This window comes from Elgaria multicarinata, chromosome 3 (assembly GCF_023053635.1).
Source record: "Elgaria multicarinata webbii isolate HBS135686 ecotype San Diego chromosome 3, rElgMul1.1.pri, whole genome shotgun sequence".
In the NCBI taxonomy this organism is placed as follows: domain Eukaryota; kingdom Metazoa; phylum Chordata; class Lepidosauria; order Squamata; family Anguidae; genus Elgaria; species Elgaria multicarinata.
This window is the reverse complement of record NC_086173.1, coordinates 2578494-2595293: the sequence shown is the minus strand read 5'-3', so window position 1 is coordinate 2595293 and position 16800 is coordinate 2578494. Positions and strand designations below refer to the sequence as shown.

Here is a 16800-nt window from a genome sequence, read left to right as displayed (position 1 = left end):
ACCATAGAATCGTAGAGTTGGAAGGGGCCTAGAAGGCCATCGAGCCCAACCCCCTGCTCAAGGCAGGGATCCACCTCAAAGGATCCCTGGCAGGTGGCTGTCCATCTGCCTCTTGAAGGCCTCTGGTGTGGGAGAGCCCACGACCTCCCCAGGTCATTGGTTCCATTGCCGTGCCGCTCGGGCTGCTGTACCTCTGAGCTCACGTGTGCTCCTGCCTGACAGCCTTTCTTTCGTTCTCCTTGTGGTGGCTGACATGGGGAAGTCTGGGAGGGAATGGGAAACGCTGGGGGTGGGGTTGCTGCTGGGGGCCACATAAAGCAAGGCCGAGGGCCACGTGCAGGCTGCGGCCCGCCCACCTGGTGACATTGCACTGCTGTGTAGCCAGTCGGATTGGGCCACTGCGGTCAAATGAACCCCCTGATGAATTTAAGGCCAGGCTTCCTGGCTCAGCAGTGGTTCTCTTTCTGACTCTCAGAGCAGACCCACCTGCCAGTTTCGCAAAACGTGGGAGATCCTTTTAGCTGGTCCTGGCAGTTTTGACAGAAGCAGGGCGTGCCCTTTGACTCAGCCCTAGACCTGGAGCAGAGATGGGCTTGCCCTGTTCCGGGACACTCACACCTGCCGAGCTTTCCACGGGTGTACCAGGCCGCGGAAGTGCCGTCCTGCCGGCAGAGCACTGTCCTACGGCAGCTGTAGGACCGTCCCACCCTTCTCGAACCTGAGACCGGAGCTGCTTGCCATCCTGCATTGCCTTCTCTCCTTTTCCTCCGGCTCTGCAGGCTGACGGCTTTTGTGGCTAAGGCGTTTGGCCAGGCGAAGCCCTATGTCTATATTGACGAAAAGCACGTCCAAGATGCCCTGCAATGGCTGAGTCAGCACCAGCGTCCCAGTGGCTGCTTTGAAAGCGTGGGGCGGCTCTTCAACAACGCCCTGAAGGTGTGTGACTTCTGTCGGCACGGCAAGCCTTGTGCTCCCATGAAAATAACGGTAGTGCTGCCGGCCACCCCTCCAGGGCCCTTGCAAGGATTAGCCAAACCGTGAACACGCCGCTCCTTGAGAGTGCTAAAAGGCGACCGAAACCGCCTGGCGTTGGTGGGAATACGGAGGAGATCCGCCCAGCGCATTAACCCAACACTCCCCATCGTTCCTGTTCCTCCCCTGAAAGCACTGTAAACGCCCCTTTGCTCTGCTTGGATTCCAGGGTAGTGCACAATCAATGTTTGGACCGTGCGATCTTTAAGACCGGTCACCCAAAGGAAGAGGCAGGAATGCCCTTGCCCCCACCCACCCATGAGACACCATTCCCAGCTCAGCAACTGCACCCTTTTCCCTGGTGGTTAACGCAGGCATCCATTCACAGGCACTCCGCCTAAAAGCCCAGTCAGCTAATCCACCTGCTGCCCTCCGGCTGGCTGGGACTGCAATTCCCATCGCTCCTCGCCAGCAGTCCAACACAGGGAGGGCCCAAGGTTGGGAAGGCTGCACGAAGCCCCTAAATCCGGTCCCGGGTTCAGCCGGTCGCACGGGCTGGCCGCTGGGAGCCAATTCACGGGTCCCCCAATGGATGCAGGCGTGCAGGGCCCCCGCCCTGGAGCTGCAGGGGAGACTTATCTTGGGAGGCGGCAGAAGGAAGCGGGCTGCCTTCTCGCAGCGCCTGGGTCAGCAGTGGAGGCGGAGGGCCACCCCCCGGCATTTCCCTCCCTCCCTCCCTCCCTCCCTGGGGCAGGATCCCTGCTGCGGAAGAAGAGGGGCGGCTCTTTCCCGCCTGCGGAGTAGCGGCAAGGGGCAACCGCCTGGCCCAAGGAGCGCGATGCCTGTGGCAGAAGATGCCAGTTGGATCCCATCCCAATAGGGGGCACAACCCAGCATGCAGTTCTTCCGCCCAGTCCTCACAGAAATGGGCAGCACCCCCCTAGGAGTCCTCATGCCAGCGCCCTTGCGCTTCAAGGGTGTTTGTGCAAGCGCGTTCCCTTGGGGAGTCTGCGCCTTGGAGAGTCTCCCGCCCTTCCTTGCCCTGAGGCCCAGCGCTAGAGGCAGCCACTTCCCATGGCCTTGTAATCAGCCCCCAGGCCTTCCGCTTGGGCTTAAAGCACGGGAAACCCAAGGGCCTCTCTGGCCGTTTTCTCGGCTAAGGCCTGAACTGGATTCTCCGTACGCTTGCGTTTCTTTCCTGCGTTCTGCACTCCCTTCACCACACTCCCCAGTGGCCCATTTCTGACCGAAAGGTCTCCTTGCCACCACTTGTGGACATGTCCCCGGGGCAAGGAAGGCCCCTTGCCTTGACATTCGCTGCCTTTGGAAACGAGGGTTGACCAGAGTCAACCGCTGATGAAAATGCCCCCCTGCGAGGCCTGAGCCCCCCGGTCTCCCAAACGGCGAGGAAACGGGCTCTCGCGGCCTTCTGGCATGGCTTTCTGTCTTCCTGCGCAGGGCGGCGTGGAGGATGATCTCTCACTGACGGCCTATGTCACTGCCTCACTGCTGGAGGCCCACGTGGAGAAGAACGTAAGTCCTCCCTTAGGCTCTGGCGTGGAGAAGAACGCAAGGGGCCTCTTGCTCCTTGACTTTGCGGCGGGGTTCTGGGGCCTCCCCAGTCCCTTGTTAATCCAGGGTCCGAAGGATGGGCTTTCTGGGCAGGCTTCTGCAGACTGCCGTCTACGAGGCATTTTTCCCTATGATACCAAAGCAAGGAAAAGATCATAGGCAAGTTCCCACAACCATGATTTTGTCTTACGGTTTGGTACAGAAGGATATCCATAGAGTGAGTGACCATCGCCATGCTTGTCACAGGAATGACCGACATTTACGAACTCCTGACTAAAGATTTGTTAGGCAGATTTTTATCCCACCCATCACAACGAATCAGAGTAGTTAAGAGCATATATATCAATGGGCCCATGTCTCTTAGGAATGATAGCCTTTTTGCAACCTACCTGAAGTGTGTGTGTGTGTGTGTGTGTTCTAGCATTCCATGGTACAAGATGCCTTACTCTGCCTTAAGAAGAACTTAACTTCTGTGAGCGATGCCTATTCCAAGGCTATGTTGGCTTATGTTTTCACATTGGCTGGGGAGACGCCGCAGCAGCTGCTGAAAGACTTAGATGAACTGGCGATCAAAACAGGTAGGAGGAATTGTTTGATTCAGAATCCCAACATACTTTGTTCTATTTTGTAAGCCTGCTTCTCATGCTGGTTTCCCCCCCTCCCCGTTCGGAGTACCAGCCCTTTCCAGTGAAGATGTTGGGCTGAATTCTGAGCACCTTCTTAGCTGCCCTGATTCCTGAAACACACATGTCAATTCATGTCATTTTCAGTCCCTGTAAAACAGAAAAACATGACTCCAAAATTATCAAGATTAGTTAGAGCAGGCATTTAGATAAGAGTTATTTTCCTCTTCCCTCCATATAAATAGCCAGGTGTGTCTGTCCCATTCCAGTGTAAGGCTCTGGTTGGGTCTACCAAGTAGGGACCACTGGGACTGGCTTTTGGCGCGCGCACACACACACACACACACACACACTTCTTCCTGCTTACATCAATTGGTCATTGTGGCCAAGTCATTTCACTGTTTGGCTGCAAGATTTTCTGGCAAGGTGACAATTAGTCTTCCTGTAATCTGTGATGGTCCAGTGCTTTGAATATTTCATTTGAATTATCTTGGAAGAAGGGAAACCGAGTCTGGAATGGGATTCCCCTAGCTGGCTTTTCCCAAGCCTGGCCTCCGTTCGAACCTGTGACTCACAAGGTACGAATTGGTCCATGTCAGGTGAGGTGGAAGGTCATTCTTTCCCTTATCCTGGAGCCTTTTTCCCATTAAAAATGGGACTGCACACCTCAGAGGGTTTCTTGTTTGGCTGCCGGGGCGGCCAAGGGAGCCACGCTGGCTAGTCAAATAGAGCCTGAAGTGGGAGGTTGCCTTCTTGCTCCATAGAACGGAGATTGTGCTTTGAACATGGACCTGTAACTATGGGATCAGGGAGTGGAAATGAGCCCCAGTGCTGGCTTGCTGTTCTGCACACCATGAAGTTCCATTCCACTCTTGCTTGCTCTTTTGTAGAAGGAGCCATAACCTTTTCAGAGACGGAGACAAGCGCCTACGTCCTCTTGGCTTACCTCTCCACGTCAGAGGTGTCCGCAGATGACATCACGTACGCCTCCCAGATTGTGCGTGCCCTGACCCGGGAACAGAATTCGTACGGAGGCTTTTCCTCTACACAGGTAACAGGGCCACGGGTCTTTCCTCGGGGGGAAGGGCCATATAGGAGACGGGAGCCAATCTTGTGGTTTATGTATTGCATTCCTATACTACCCAATAGCCGAAGCTCTCTGGAAGGTTCACAAGAATTAAAAACCCTATGTTGGCGTTTGGATGTGTTGTGGACAAGGAAAGAAAATGGCATGGCCACGGAAACTTGTCACACGAAATTCACACGAAATTGAATGCACTGGCTGACAGGGCCAGTCATGGTGACGAATTCTGCATGTAATGGTGACGAATTCTGCATGTAAATGTGAACAGTGAACAGGCCACACACAGCAGAGCATTGAATGATCTTCCATATGAAATGAACGCAGAAAATGATGAAACCTTTTTTCTTCCTTTCTGAAAGTCACTTGCTGATGAGCCTCATGTCAAGCTGAGCCACAAAATCAGAACCACAAACCACGGCAGGGATTTTAAAAAGTCATGAAGAGAAGTAGCATTTGGAAAACGGGATCTAATTTTTAAGTAGGGCGTTGGGAAGGCCCAGCACAGGACTGTTCCGTGTCAGAGATGCCCGTGGGGGCAAGGAGCCACCTGTCTGGATTCTCCGTCATGTGACAGTCCTCCTGCAGATGCCTTCCCTGCTGGGAGCTAGCCTTCCATGTGCAGGGACATTTGTGATTGGGCCGAGCATCCAGACGAGTACACTGAACTGAAGCTGTTTAAATAACAGATTTTGATAAGCAAAAGTTGTGTTTAGCTTCATGGCCAGCCAAGGGATTTGATGTAGAAACTCACCTGAAAGACTAAACATTCTGTTCCAAGAATGGGACATGCAGGATCCCTGCATGAAAGAAAAAACTGCTTTAGATGCATTCCTCAGTCTGATGATGATGATGATGATGATGGGTGAGTGTGTGTGTTCCAGTAATACTAAATTGTTCCAGTAATACCGAAACATGTCCTGCATGTTTCTTTTATTTCATACCTGTATCATTAAACTATTTTTGCCACGACTATCAAATTTCCGGGTTTGTGCCATGGTGAAATAGAAGGTTTGCTTCGGATCTCAGACTGGAGTTGGCAGTTTCTGTCTGAGAATTGACAGTAGCACGATAGAAGCATTGCTGCCTGCTGCCTCCGACCCTATTAAAAACACTGTTTGCGCCGAAGGTGTTCCTCACACCTCCCAGTGCCTTCTGCCTCTGTCCTGACATCTTCCGTTCTCTTGAAAACTACCACTGTCTCCGTCTGTAACAGAACAGAGAAGTGAATATTTTAGACGCATTTTAGTACTGATTGATACCCATAAGAGATGAGATCTATTTCAGGACAATCTCTTTGGGCCAATGTGCATTGAGGGCTGGGGGTTTGCCTTTGAAGGTGTTGTGAAACACGTATGTGAATTGTTCACTGGGGACCAAAATCACTACATTTCAAATCAGGCCGTCACTTGACGGTGCAGGTTTTAATAATCTTTTGAAAGCCTCTGTGAAGTTGTGATTCAAATAACTGCCAAGTTGAAGCATCATTTGCTAAGCCTCCTGACTACATAGACGTGCGCTCAAGCTCAGACCGCTCACAAGCCCCTCTTCAGCCTGTTTTCTGGGCTGGATGCATCGACTCTGTGAGAGTGATCGCCACAATTTCCCAAGGTTTCCACCTCATGGCTCCAAAGGAGGGAGATGCAACCTCACCATACCCAAGATGACTTTTCCCTTGTCCCCAGGACACCGTGGTGTCCCTGCAGGCTTTAGCCAAGTATGCCAGCTTGACGTATCGTGAGATCGACGGTGTAAAGGTGCTGGTGAAATCCATTGGGGGTTTCCAGCATGAATTCCATGTGGGCAAGAAGAACCGGCTGGTACTGCAGCAGGCCTCACTCCCAGAGGTGCCCGGTCTATACAAGGTCGAGGTATTGGGGAATGGCTGCGTGTATGTGCAGGTGAGCCAGTGGACAGTAATGGAGGCACAAGTGAGCCTGGCCTTTAATCCTCTGGGAGGATCTGAAGGAATAGATTCTCAGCGGAAGTTGACTATGGCAACTTCTGCTGCGGTAGTCACAGGGCAGAGAGAGGATGGATGGGGGTTGGGGGGATCTCAGACCATGAGCAGTACTGAGAAAATGGATGGAGAATCCATGTTTGACCTGCCCACCAACAGCATACCTGGGTAACATCCAATGAAAAGTAGATAGGCTATAGCAATGTTTGAAGAAGTAGGAGGAGGTGGAAGGTCTTGCCATGGGATGTTATCAAGGCCAATAACAGGAAGTATTTGACAAATACTTGTCCTGCGACTTCCATAGAGATACAAAGTCACTCTTGTAAATGGATGAAAGTGAACAATAGAGTATTGATATTACATGTTCCCTTGAATATCTTTGTCACAACTGCACTAAAATATGTTCGTTGCGCAAGAATACATTTCTTCCCGTTGTAAATCCAAGATGTCATCTACCTAGAGCCAAGTCCGAGTAGTGATCTGGTCATCATGACTAGGGAATACCAATAAGCCTCTTCACAGTATTCTCTAGATTTGTTTGAGAAATCCTCATCCAGAAACAAGGAGAAGAAGTTAAGAGGCCTTTCTTGCCTATGTCAATCCATAGCAAACCATCCTGTTTTACCAAATTTGACAAACCATGCTGAATCTTTGTTACATAGCCATGAGAGAAATGTGGGTTGAGCAAGAAGACATCTGCCCAAACCCATGTTCCGTAGCTTCTATTTTATGAATGCTTTCTTCCAAACGGATGACGTTCAGGGCAAACGAAAGGGTGTGGGAATGTCATAGCAACTCAAGTTAGCAGAAGTGTAATTTGACCAGGCTTAATTCATTCCTCTTTCATGCTAAACTGCCTTGCAGCAAGCTTAGAGGATCCTATAGGGAACCAGTCCCTGCTCTCTCACAAGTTCTGCTAGCAGTAAAGTTGTGTTTTGCCTATCAGTAGGCGTCTAACCTTCACATTCAGTCACTGGAGAAATAGTATCGTTCAGTCCTTCCTGCTGAAACGAAAGGGTCCCTTTAGCCACCTCAGGTGACTCTGTTGGGTGTGAACCAAGTGAATGGCTTGGCGTGGTATAAGGTGTTTATATAAGGAGATGCATGGGGTATGTGGTTACAAGCCCCAGGTCTCTGCCTATCGGACTGCCCATTTAGCTTTGAGACCGGCAGGGATAGAAAAGTGCAACTCTGTCGAAAGACAGCACTCAATTTTGTTGTCTATAAGACAGCTGCAGTTGAGAATACAATAACATTCTTCTCCTACCTAGACCACCCTTCGACATAATTACTTACCTAAGAAGAACAACATTTTTGCTTTGAGTGTGGAGACATCCCCAAAAGAATGCAACCAGACTTCTAGGAAAAAATTTGATATCCATCTACAAGTGAGGTATGGCGTTTTACCTTGGCTGCTTCTTGATCTCAGAGAACAGTACTTGGAGAAATGTAGCCCCTGAGGTTTTAGGGGCAATAAGGATTGCAGCTCACCTCTCTCTTCCCAGCTGAGCCTTATCCAAAGCCTGCAAGGAAAGTTCCCCAGGGAGTCCCATCATTCCCAGAACTTTGAGAACTGCCTTCTTTACTGAAACTCCCTTTGCATCTTCCCACAGCTACACAGGGAAACGAAAGACAAGCAACATGGCCCTAATAGAAGTAGACATGGTGTCAGGATACGTTGCTGTGCAGAAATCTTTGAGGAGGGTGAGAAAGTCTGGACCTCCATCTTTTGTCCTTCCTCAGTCATGTGCAGGGATGCGTTTCTGTTAGGGACAGGGATACGCTTGCCTAATTTGCACGTTCTGAACCAATTGGCAAATTGAAACAAAGTACTACTTCAATATTCACACTTTTCTGAATTTTGCTGTAGAGTTTGCCAATCAGAAATGTGGATGGAAATGCATTGCGTTATGGGAACTAACAGAAGAAAGTGTACTAGACAAAATTGCATATAAAATGCTGATATCGGGAGAAATGAACATGAAAACCTATATGAGTTGTACGGTTGGGGGGAAATGGAGTGAAACTGAAGTGGACAAGGGTTATGCCATTCCTGATTTCTAGCATTCATCAACAGCAAATGAACACTTAAACTGTACACTTGTCACCACAAACTATGATCTACTGTTGTCATCCCTTGTTATCCAAGGATGCTGCTTTTTTTAAATTTATTTTTTATTTATTATTGCATTTTTATGCCGCCAACAGCTGAAGCTCCCTGGGCGGTTCACAAAAACTAAAACCACTCAAAGTATAAAACAAACAGTATAAAACCATGATATAAAATACACATTAAAAAGTGATTTTACTTAAAGTAGTCCTCAAATCTCTACAAAAAGGAGCTAAATACATGTTGGATGTTTAGACATTTAAAGAAACTCCCTGTTGCTAAGGAAGATTCTAGGCATAAGCAGGGAGGGGTTGAAATTAAGCATCTGTATACACAATCTCATGGTATAAAAACATTTTCTAAGGGAACCAGAATCCTACAGGCATTTGAAAAAAGGAAACAATGAAACCACTGAGTCAGGTTATCTGGGGGGAATCCGCACGTCGTACCGAGACCGCTTCTAAGCGACCCCAGTGCGACGTGAAAGCGATCGTGTAACTTGCCTTTGGAAGAGCTGAGGAAGAGGCATCCTTGCCGCCGCCGCCACCCACAGACCTCCTCGCCGGCTGGGACGGAGAGCTCGGGGGAAGAAGGCCGGGTGGAGAGCTTCTTCTGCTCTCCACCCCACTTTCTTCGGCTGAGCTCTCCAAGCCGGCTGGCGAGGAGGGAGTTGGGTGGCGGCGGCGGCAAGGATGCCTCTTCCTCAGCTCTTCCAAAGGCAAGTTACACTATCGTTTTCGGGGTGCCCTGGGGGCGGATGGAAGCACCCTGAGAACGACGTGCGGATTCCCCCCAGGAGATCTATAATCAGGCATTATCATTATGCTGATAACACCAAGCTCTTGGCGAGGCTGCGTGGAAGTGCTGACAACTGACCAGGTGCCCAGAGTCAGTGATATGCAGGACGAGTGTAAACAAACTAAATAAAACGAGATTGTGAGAGCATTTCACTGCCATCCCAAAGGCCTCTGCGTAGTCTTACCTGGGAAGGGCACCTGCCAGAAGTGTTGCTGGCAACCCAGAAGGTGTCCTTCTCAGTTCAAGATGCGATAGATGTGGCTAAGCTGCAGATTAGTCTCTTTAGGTGCTGCTGAGACCAAAAAAACAGATGTATGTGAGGCCTCAAGTAACGTCTGATGGCAACGGCCCCTTGCAAGTGTCCCACAAGCCTGGGCAGAAGCCTCTGAGCATCCTGTTACTTTTCACAACTGGAGCGCCTGCCAGGTTTGGATAGGGTGAGCAAGACTCAAGCCTGTCTAGCAAAACATTTGGCCACAGAGAGGCAGGAGCTGTGAGGAATGACCCATGAGTTGGTCATCCCTGAGATTGCATGCGATCTCACCTTGCATGTGGCACGAATTCACCGTTGTTGGTTGCAATTCATGGCCAGGGTGAAGAGCATCATATTCAAGATGTTCCCTAACCCTTGTCCTGCTCTGTTTTCTGACAGCTGGAAGAAAACCCCCATGTAAAGAAGTTGGAAGGTAAATTCCTCAAGATCACAATCTACCTGGATCAGGTAAGAGCTATGGAGATCTCCATCAGCTTGGCATGAAGCTGGGATCTGGAGAGCGGGGAGCGGGAGGTTTGAGGGCATTTGTGCCAGATGACAGTCCGTCTTCTAAGCAGCAAGGAAAAGTGGGTGTGAGAAATACGGTTGTTGTCTGTATTTGAGAAAAGCCGGGCATTGATATGAGAACTCTGTCTCTCTTTAGTTGGATAACACCGTTCAAAACTACAGTTTCTCTGTGAAGCAGTCTTTTGAAGTGACAGATCTTAAGCCAGCAACAGTGAAAGTCTATGATTATTACCACCCAGGTACGTGCCTTCCTGGTTACTCCCCATCCGTATGCAGGTGTGTTTCATTGCTCTGTGGTCCTGCCTTTTAGGCCCTACAGTTCTTTGCCAGGGCTCTTCAGGCTCCTCAGCACTGTGCTCAGGGCGAGGGCTAGCGCCTGGCATCCTTGGGCAGTTGCCAGAACCCCAGCGTCCTGGCATGGTCCACTGCTGACCCTTGCTCTGGGCTTTAAGCAGCCCCAGGCGACTCAGCCTAGCTGTCCCCTCAGTGCCCTCAACATGGTGTCACTCCAGGATTGTGGGAAATTTAAAAGGCTATTCTCAACCAGCCAACAATGCTTGGTGGATTGCTGCCCACCACAGATGCCTGGTAAGACTGCCATGACCCCTCAATAGAGGCGGGGGCCAACCAGAAGGCACTTTGCTCAGGGCCCCCTCAAACCTGCCTGCCTGTAAGAACCCGAAATCCAGGTGCCCGAAAAGGCTGGCCTCTTTCCTCAGCGATGCTCTCTGCCTTCCTCCCTTCCTATGGCCTTTTGGGAATATTGAAACGAATGGAAGTGTAACAGGACTTCACTTCAGGCCAATATTTGAGGAGCGGGTGTGCACTGTATGAATGGATTCAGATTTATGCATTCATTGCCACATCCAAGTCATATATGTTCACTATAAACATGGTGTCCGTTTCTGCCCAAGCCATGCAGTGGCACGCACGTCCGCATATCAATACATCATCCGCATGGGGGAAAGATTGCGAGAACCCTCAAGGGCTAGCGTTTCACCTGCTCTGACCAGCGTCTTGCCCAGGACCTCTGTCAGGAGTTGTCGCCTGGAGAGTGGCTGCCATTTTGAGGCTGTCTCTTGCACTTTCTTGGGACCACTTCTTGTTTTTAGGAGGGAGGATGGGCGAGTTCGTTGTTTTAAGTTTTTTGTTTTAAAAGCAACAAAGAGTCTTTTGGCACCTTAAAGACTGGGTGCCACAAGACCCTTCATTGTTGTTGCTGCAATAGACTACTGTGGCTACTCTCTGGATAGTGGGCATATCAGACAAGCGTTTCCTCACAAGCTCGCTACTGCCCATTTACGGATGTTGGCATGTCCTTTAGACAGAGGCCTTAGATGGACGGGGCTTTATCTGGGATTGTCCCTGTGCGTCGACATGACGCAAAGGGGATCCCGGGATCAGGGAGGGGTGATCCCTCTCTTGCCCTGGGATCTTGCCCTCCACTTTAGGCCCGGTTTTTCCGTGGTCTCGGGCTGAGCCTGAGAAAGCAGAACATGTGGCGGGGCATTGCGGTTTGTCCCAGCTCCTAGCGGTTCCTCGGGAGGAGCCGGGACACGCACACAGGGCACAGAGCTCCTCAGAAGCTCTGCACCCATTGGGGGGTGGGGTGGGGGGAGCAGGGATTATTTAAAAAAAAGAAAGGACTTACCTTTTGCGCACAAGTGCTTGTGCCCTCCTGTCCTTTTTTTTTTTTAAAAAAAATGGTGGGCGCGACACCTCTCCCTCTGAGGTCTAGCTGGGTCTAGCTGGGGCCAGAGTCTGCTTCCTGTGTGCCTCCCACTCCTTCCACTCATTTTTCCATCGCAAAATAGACCCCTTTTAATCCAACTTTTTTTTTTTATAACGGAATGTACCGCAATCTCCTGCTGTGTGCAGGAAAAGTGGCATGATAAAAGCAGCCCCTGAATGGGCCACGTGGTCTTTGTTTACTTCCTCTTCCCTCTCCAGGAGGAAAGAGGAAGTAATGAAGGACAGAAGCCGGTGCAGAGAACTGGCAGTAAGGAAACGCAATTTTCTCTGTGAAAGACGTTATTGCTCTTTTATTTTCAGTTGTATGTTGCTGAAGCTTTCTTCAACCTGGTTCCCTCCTGATGTGTTGCACTCATGGGAGTTGTAGTCCAATGCATATGGAGTGCTCCAGTTTGGGGAAATTTCTATATTGTAGTGCTTGCCTTGAATGATGTATTTGTTTTAACTTTTGTAAGCTGCCTGGGGTGGGGTGGGGTGAGGCTGTTGGCTGAAAGGTGGCATCAAAACAGACTCATCTCACCCGAAATACTTCTCTCTCACTCAGAGGACAACACAGTTGTTGAATATAATGCTCCCTGCAGCCAAGGTAAGGACGGAATGGGGTTACTTCTACATTATTGGGATTTATCTGCCAGTGGACTTGCTGCTTTCTTTATACTGGGCCACTTCCCTTCTATGGTCATTCATTGGCTCAGTAGCACCTCTTCTTTGAAACCTGTAAAGAGGAACTGAGCCAGATGTTCCGCTATCTATTCAAGCAGCTGCTATAATGAAAAGCTGGAATGTTTGGGAAAAGCACGGTATCTGCAGTCATTTGTAATGTCCTTTCTTGGGAAGGAATCCTTAATAAGGTGGATAGAACTGACCTCAATAGGACATACTTCTGGGTAAACCTCTATAGGATTGCACTGTTGGGAGGTTAATGGCGTGCCGTGAAACAAATGGACAGCACATAATGTGAAAATACCGAAATGAGAGGCTCCAGCAGTAGCAATCAGAGATCCCTGTGCAGCTGTTCCGTCTTTCGTTCTTTAATGGGTTTCCTGCATTAAGAAAAAAAGATGGAAGAAGTGGTGGGAAAAGTCAGGAGGGTTATGAGTAGAAGACAACATCTGGTCCCTCTTGTAAACCTCTGTGGATGGGGTCATAGAATCATAGAATAGCAGAGTTGGAAGGGGCCTACAAGGCCATCGAGTCCAACCCCTGCTCAATGCAGGAATCCACCCTAAAGCATCCCTGACAGATGCTTTGCCAGCTGCCCCTTGAAGGCCTCTAGTGTGGGAGAGCCCACAACCTCCCTAGGGAACCGGTTCCATTGTCGTACTGCTCTAACAGTCAGGAAGTTTTTCCTGATGTCCAGCCGGAATCTGCCTTCCTTTAACGTGAGCCTGTTGTTCCGTGTCCTGCGCTCTGGGAGGATCGAGAAGAGATCCTTGTCCTCCTCTGTCTGACAACCTTTCAAGTATTTGAAGAGTGCTCTCATGTCTCCACTCAATCTTCTCTTCTCCAGGCTAACCATGCCCAGTTCTTTCAGTCTCTCTTCATAGGGCTTTGTTTCCAGGCCCATGATCATCCTGGTTGCCCTCCTCTGAACACATAAAAGTCTCATCTGGAAGCACCATTAGGAACAGGCATTTACTCTGAAATAGCCTCTTTTTTCCCCTCACTTTTTATGGGCATCCATACAACATCATCACTGTTTCCCCCTGGTGCTTCTAGTTCATTAGATCCTTCCAGGTGGAAGGTTCCTGGCACTACAAAATCAGAGCTCTTCTGCTGTAAGCAGAATTTCAACTGATTTTCCACACTACCAGGTGTTTTCAGAGGAGGCTTTCATTCTACAATCACTCTGCCTCTTTCACAGAATTTTATGAGGTGTCCAAATGAGGTGGTCTTCCGTTTTTAAGCTTCTCGTGTTTTCCCACTGCTTCTTCTATATTTTTTCTTTCTACAAAACAACTGTTAAGGAAGAAAAGATACAGGAGCTTCACAACATGTTTGACTGGTAGCACTAGAAGCCATCTGTGTGGAAGCACCCTCTAGCCCCAGTAGCTAGAAATTCAATTCCAAATCCACTTGTAGCTTAGAGTGGAAGAGCAATGATTTGCTAGTGTTTAGAGCCATCTATCTAAATGTACCCCATGAACTTGTCTACACGAAGGGTTTGCCCTGGGGTGGCTTCGCAGTAGTGGCACATCGTCTGCGTGATGCAGCTGCCACTGCGAAGCCATCCGGGGGCAAATCCTGAAAACTCCACTCCAAAAAAGTTGGGCACTTACCCAGACTTTTTTGGCAGTGGAGCCCATGCCGCCTCCTGATTGGTCGCCATGGGTGGCCCCATGCCAGCAAAAGTAAAAATAAAATAAAAACGGGGGGAAGGGGAGAGGAACGGGGCCTGTTCCTCCCCCCCCTTTTAATTTTATTATGTGTATCTCCGCAGCTGCACAGATACAGATAATAAAAATAAAAAGAAATGGGGGAAAGGAACAGGCGGCCAGAGGGAGGAGAGAGAGGTGGTTCGCCCCAAGTCCCTGTTCTCTCTCCTTGCGTTCTCCCTCTGGCTGCCCGTTCCCCCCCCTGCCATTTCTTTTTATTTTATTATCTGTATCTGCGCAGCTGCGGAGATACAGATAATAACAAAAAAATAAAAAGGGGGAAGAATGGCCCGTTCCTCTCCTCCCACCCCGTTTTTTGTTTTACTTTTAAAGACAGGGAAAGTTCGCACTTGCGTTCCTTCCTGTGCAGATGTTGGGAAGGAATGCCAGTGTGGGCGCAAGGCACCTTGTGGCACCAAAGTGCCGCCGTAAAGACAAGGGCCATGTCTGATAAAAACTCAATGTATAATGCAGCCTTCCTCAACCTGGGGCGCTCCAGATGTGTTGGACTACAACTCCCAGAATGCCCCAGCCAGCTGGCTGGGGCATTCTGGGAGATGCAGTCCAACACATCTGGAGCGCCCCAGGTTGAGGAAGGCTGGTATAATGCATAATACTCTTGAGCTCTTTCCATATAAATTCATTTTTCAAAATTGATTTTCTTTCCACAGAAACCACAAAAGAAGATAGCCTTTAAAAAAAATCTACTTTTTTAAACCTGCAACCACCCCAGTGTAAACATTGAAATTTCTGGAGAAGCTTTTGTCTTGTGTCATTATTTTGGGATTGCTTATTGAATGATAAAACTGTGTGCAAGGGCTGTTCAGACCAGTCTTCCCTCCTTTGTCCCAGCCTTCAATTGCAAGTTCCTTCCGGATAGTTGGTAGGAAAGCCTTCCCCAACTTCTTGCTCTCCAGATTTTGGCTGAGGCTGATAGGAGTTGAAGTCCAAGATATCTGGAGAGCACCAGTGTGAAAAAAGTGTGGAAGAAGCATTAATATGTTTTGTAAACCAAACCCAGCAGTCACAAGCTAACAAGTATTGCCACATGTCATTGAAGACAGGGAACAATGACTTAGGCTTGATTTAGGCTTGCCTAAATCAAGGTAGACATAATCCCCACATCTCATGTCAAAGATGCATAAACCCTAAAAGCACACAGGTATAAGTGATCAGGATAATCGGTGTGTTTGTATTTGCGTTTGCGTGTGTGCGGCGGACGAGTTATTATTATTATTATTATTATTTATTTATATAGCACCATCAATGTACATGGTGCTGTACAGATAACACAGTAAATAGCAAGACCCTGCCGCATAGGCTTACAATCTAATAAGTTGTAGTAAACAATAAAGAGGGAAAGAGAATGCAAACAGGCACAGGGAAGTGTAAACAGGCACCGGGTAGGGTGAAGCTAACAGTATAGAGTCAGAACAAACTCAGTATTTGAAGGCTATAGGGAAAAGAAAAGTTTTTAGCTGAGTTTTAAAAGCAGTGATTGAGTTTGTAGTTCTCAAGTGTTCTGGAAGAGCGTTCCAGGCGTAAGGGGCAGCAGAAGAAAATGGACGAAGCCGAGCAAGGGAAGTAGAGACCCTTGGGCAGGCGAGAAGCATGGCATCAGAGGAGCGGAGAGCCCGAGCGGGGCGATAGTGTGAGATGAGAGAGGAGAGATAGGCAGGAGCTAGACCGTGAAGAGCTTTGAAGGTCAGCAGGAGAAGTTTATATTGGATTCTGGAGTGAATTGGAAGCCAATGAAGAGATTTCAGAAGAGTTCAGCTCCTGCCTCTCGCTCTCCCCCGCGGTGTCATCTCCCCGTGACTCTCTTAGGTGTGTGCTCGCACACACGCACGCAAACGCAAATACAAACACACCGAGGGAGAAAAGTGTTTTGCAGGAGGAGCCGCCACCGCCGGGATGCGCCAGAAGAGCCGCCGGGTGGGAAGGAGGATTATTTGAATGAAAGAACACGCGAGGGGGAAGCGGCCAGAGCAGAGCAGCGTCTTTGAATGGGGTAGAGATTCTTCCGCAGGCAGCGCTGCCTAGCTCACAGTACACACAGCAAAGAAAGGGGCTCTTCTTTTAGGTACGTCTTTAAAAAAGGTGCACGGAAGCGCCTTCGCAACGACGTGTAGATCTGGCCTAAGTCTGCTAGACACAATGCCCTCTTTGACATAGAGAGCAACATGGCCCCCAGTATGCCCTTCCCTGTCCTTCCTGTAAAGTCTGTATCCAGGGATGACTGTATCCCACTGGTTCTCTCCATTCCACCAGGTTTCTGTAAGGCCCACTATGTCCAGGTTCTCCTCTGAAACCAAGCACTCCAATTATCTTCCAATGGTCCTGTATTTTAAAGATGGTTGGCAATGGTTGTTTTCTTAGCAACTCATCTCTGCTCGGAGAAAAATTCTGGTTACTCAGACCTATTGTCACGGAAAAGCCACAGCAGCAGTTAGGAAACTCTCCAGGCAGACAGGTTCAGGCCTGAAAGCTTTATTCAGGTTCTACCCATGTAGGAGAGAGGCAGACTCTAGTCTCCTGAAGGTCGGACTCCTTGCCATCCTTCAACACTAGGCAATCTTTTATACATTCAGAACTCTTTGAAGACCTTTCCCTTCCTCCCCTTTCTCCCTTTGTTAGGTTACATTCCAATATAGTTGCAAACTAGACTATTTAACATAAACATTTCACTCCTAGAGCCTACAGCAATAACCCAGCGCCAGCATCCTTCTCTGTTCCTTGAAAAGAGCAATCAAGGATGCTGCAAATAACAAAACTC

At 49.1% G+C, this 16800-nt stretch overlaps 1 protein-coding gene across 2 annotated transcripts in view; it reads left to right on the top strand.

The window, feature by feature from the left end:
- LOC134393990 (alpha-2-macroglobulin-like protein 1) overlaps positions 1-14797 on the top strand; it is a 69313-nt gene extending 54516 nt beyond the window's left edge. Inside the window, exons 27-37 of one of the 2 annotated variants that reach the window (XM_063119069.1) lie at positions 780-936; positions 2431-2505; positions 2966-3122; positions 4058-4218; positions 5934-6149; positions 7480-7601; positions 7822-7912; positions 9769-9837; positions 10034-10136; positions 12194-12235; positions 14696-14797. In XM_063119069.1, coding sequence (XP_062975139.1) covers positions 780-936; positions 2431-2505; positions 2966-3122; positions 4058-4218; positions 5934-6149; positions 7480-7601; positions 7822-7912; positions 9769-9837; positions 10034-10136; positions 12194-12235; positions 14696-14721 — 1219 coding nt within the window. In that variant the 3' untranslated portion in view covers positions 14722-14797. Of the gene's footprint in view, positions 1-779; positions 937-2430; positions 2506-2965; positions 3123-4057; positions 4219-5933; positions 6150-7479; positions 7602-7821; positions 7913-9768; positions 9838-10033; positions 10137-12193; positions 12236-14695 lie in introns of those variants that run through there. The other variant, XM_063119070.1, reaches the window with a different exon arrangement.
- Positions 14798-16800: the final 2003 nt, after the last annotated feature.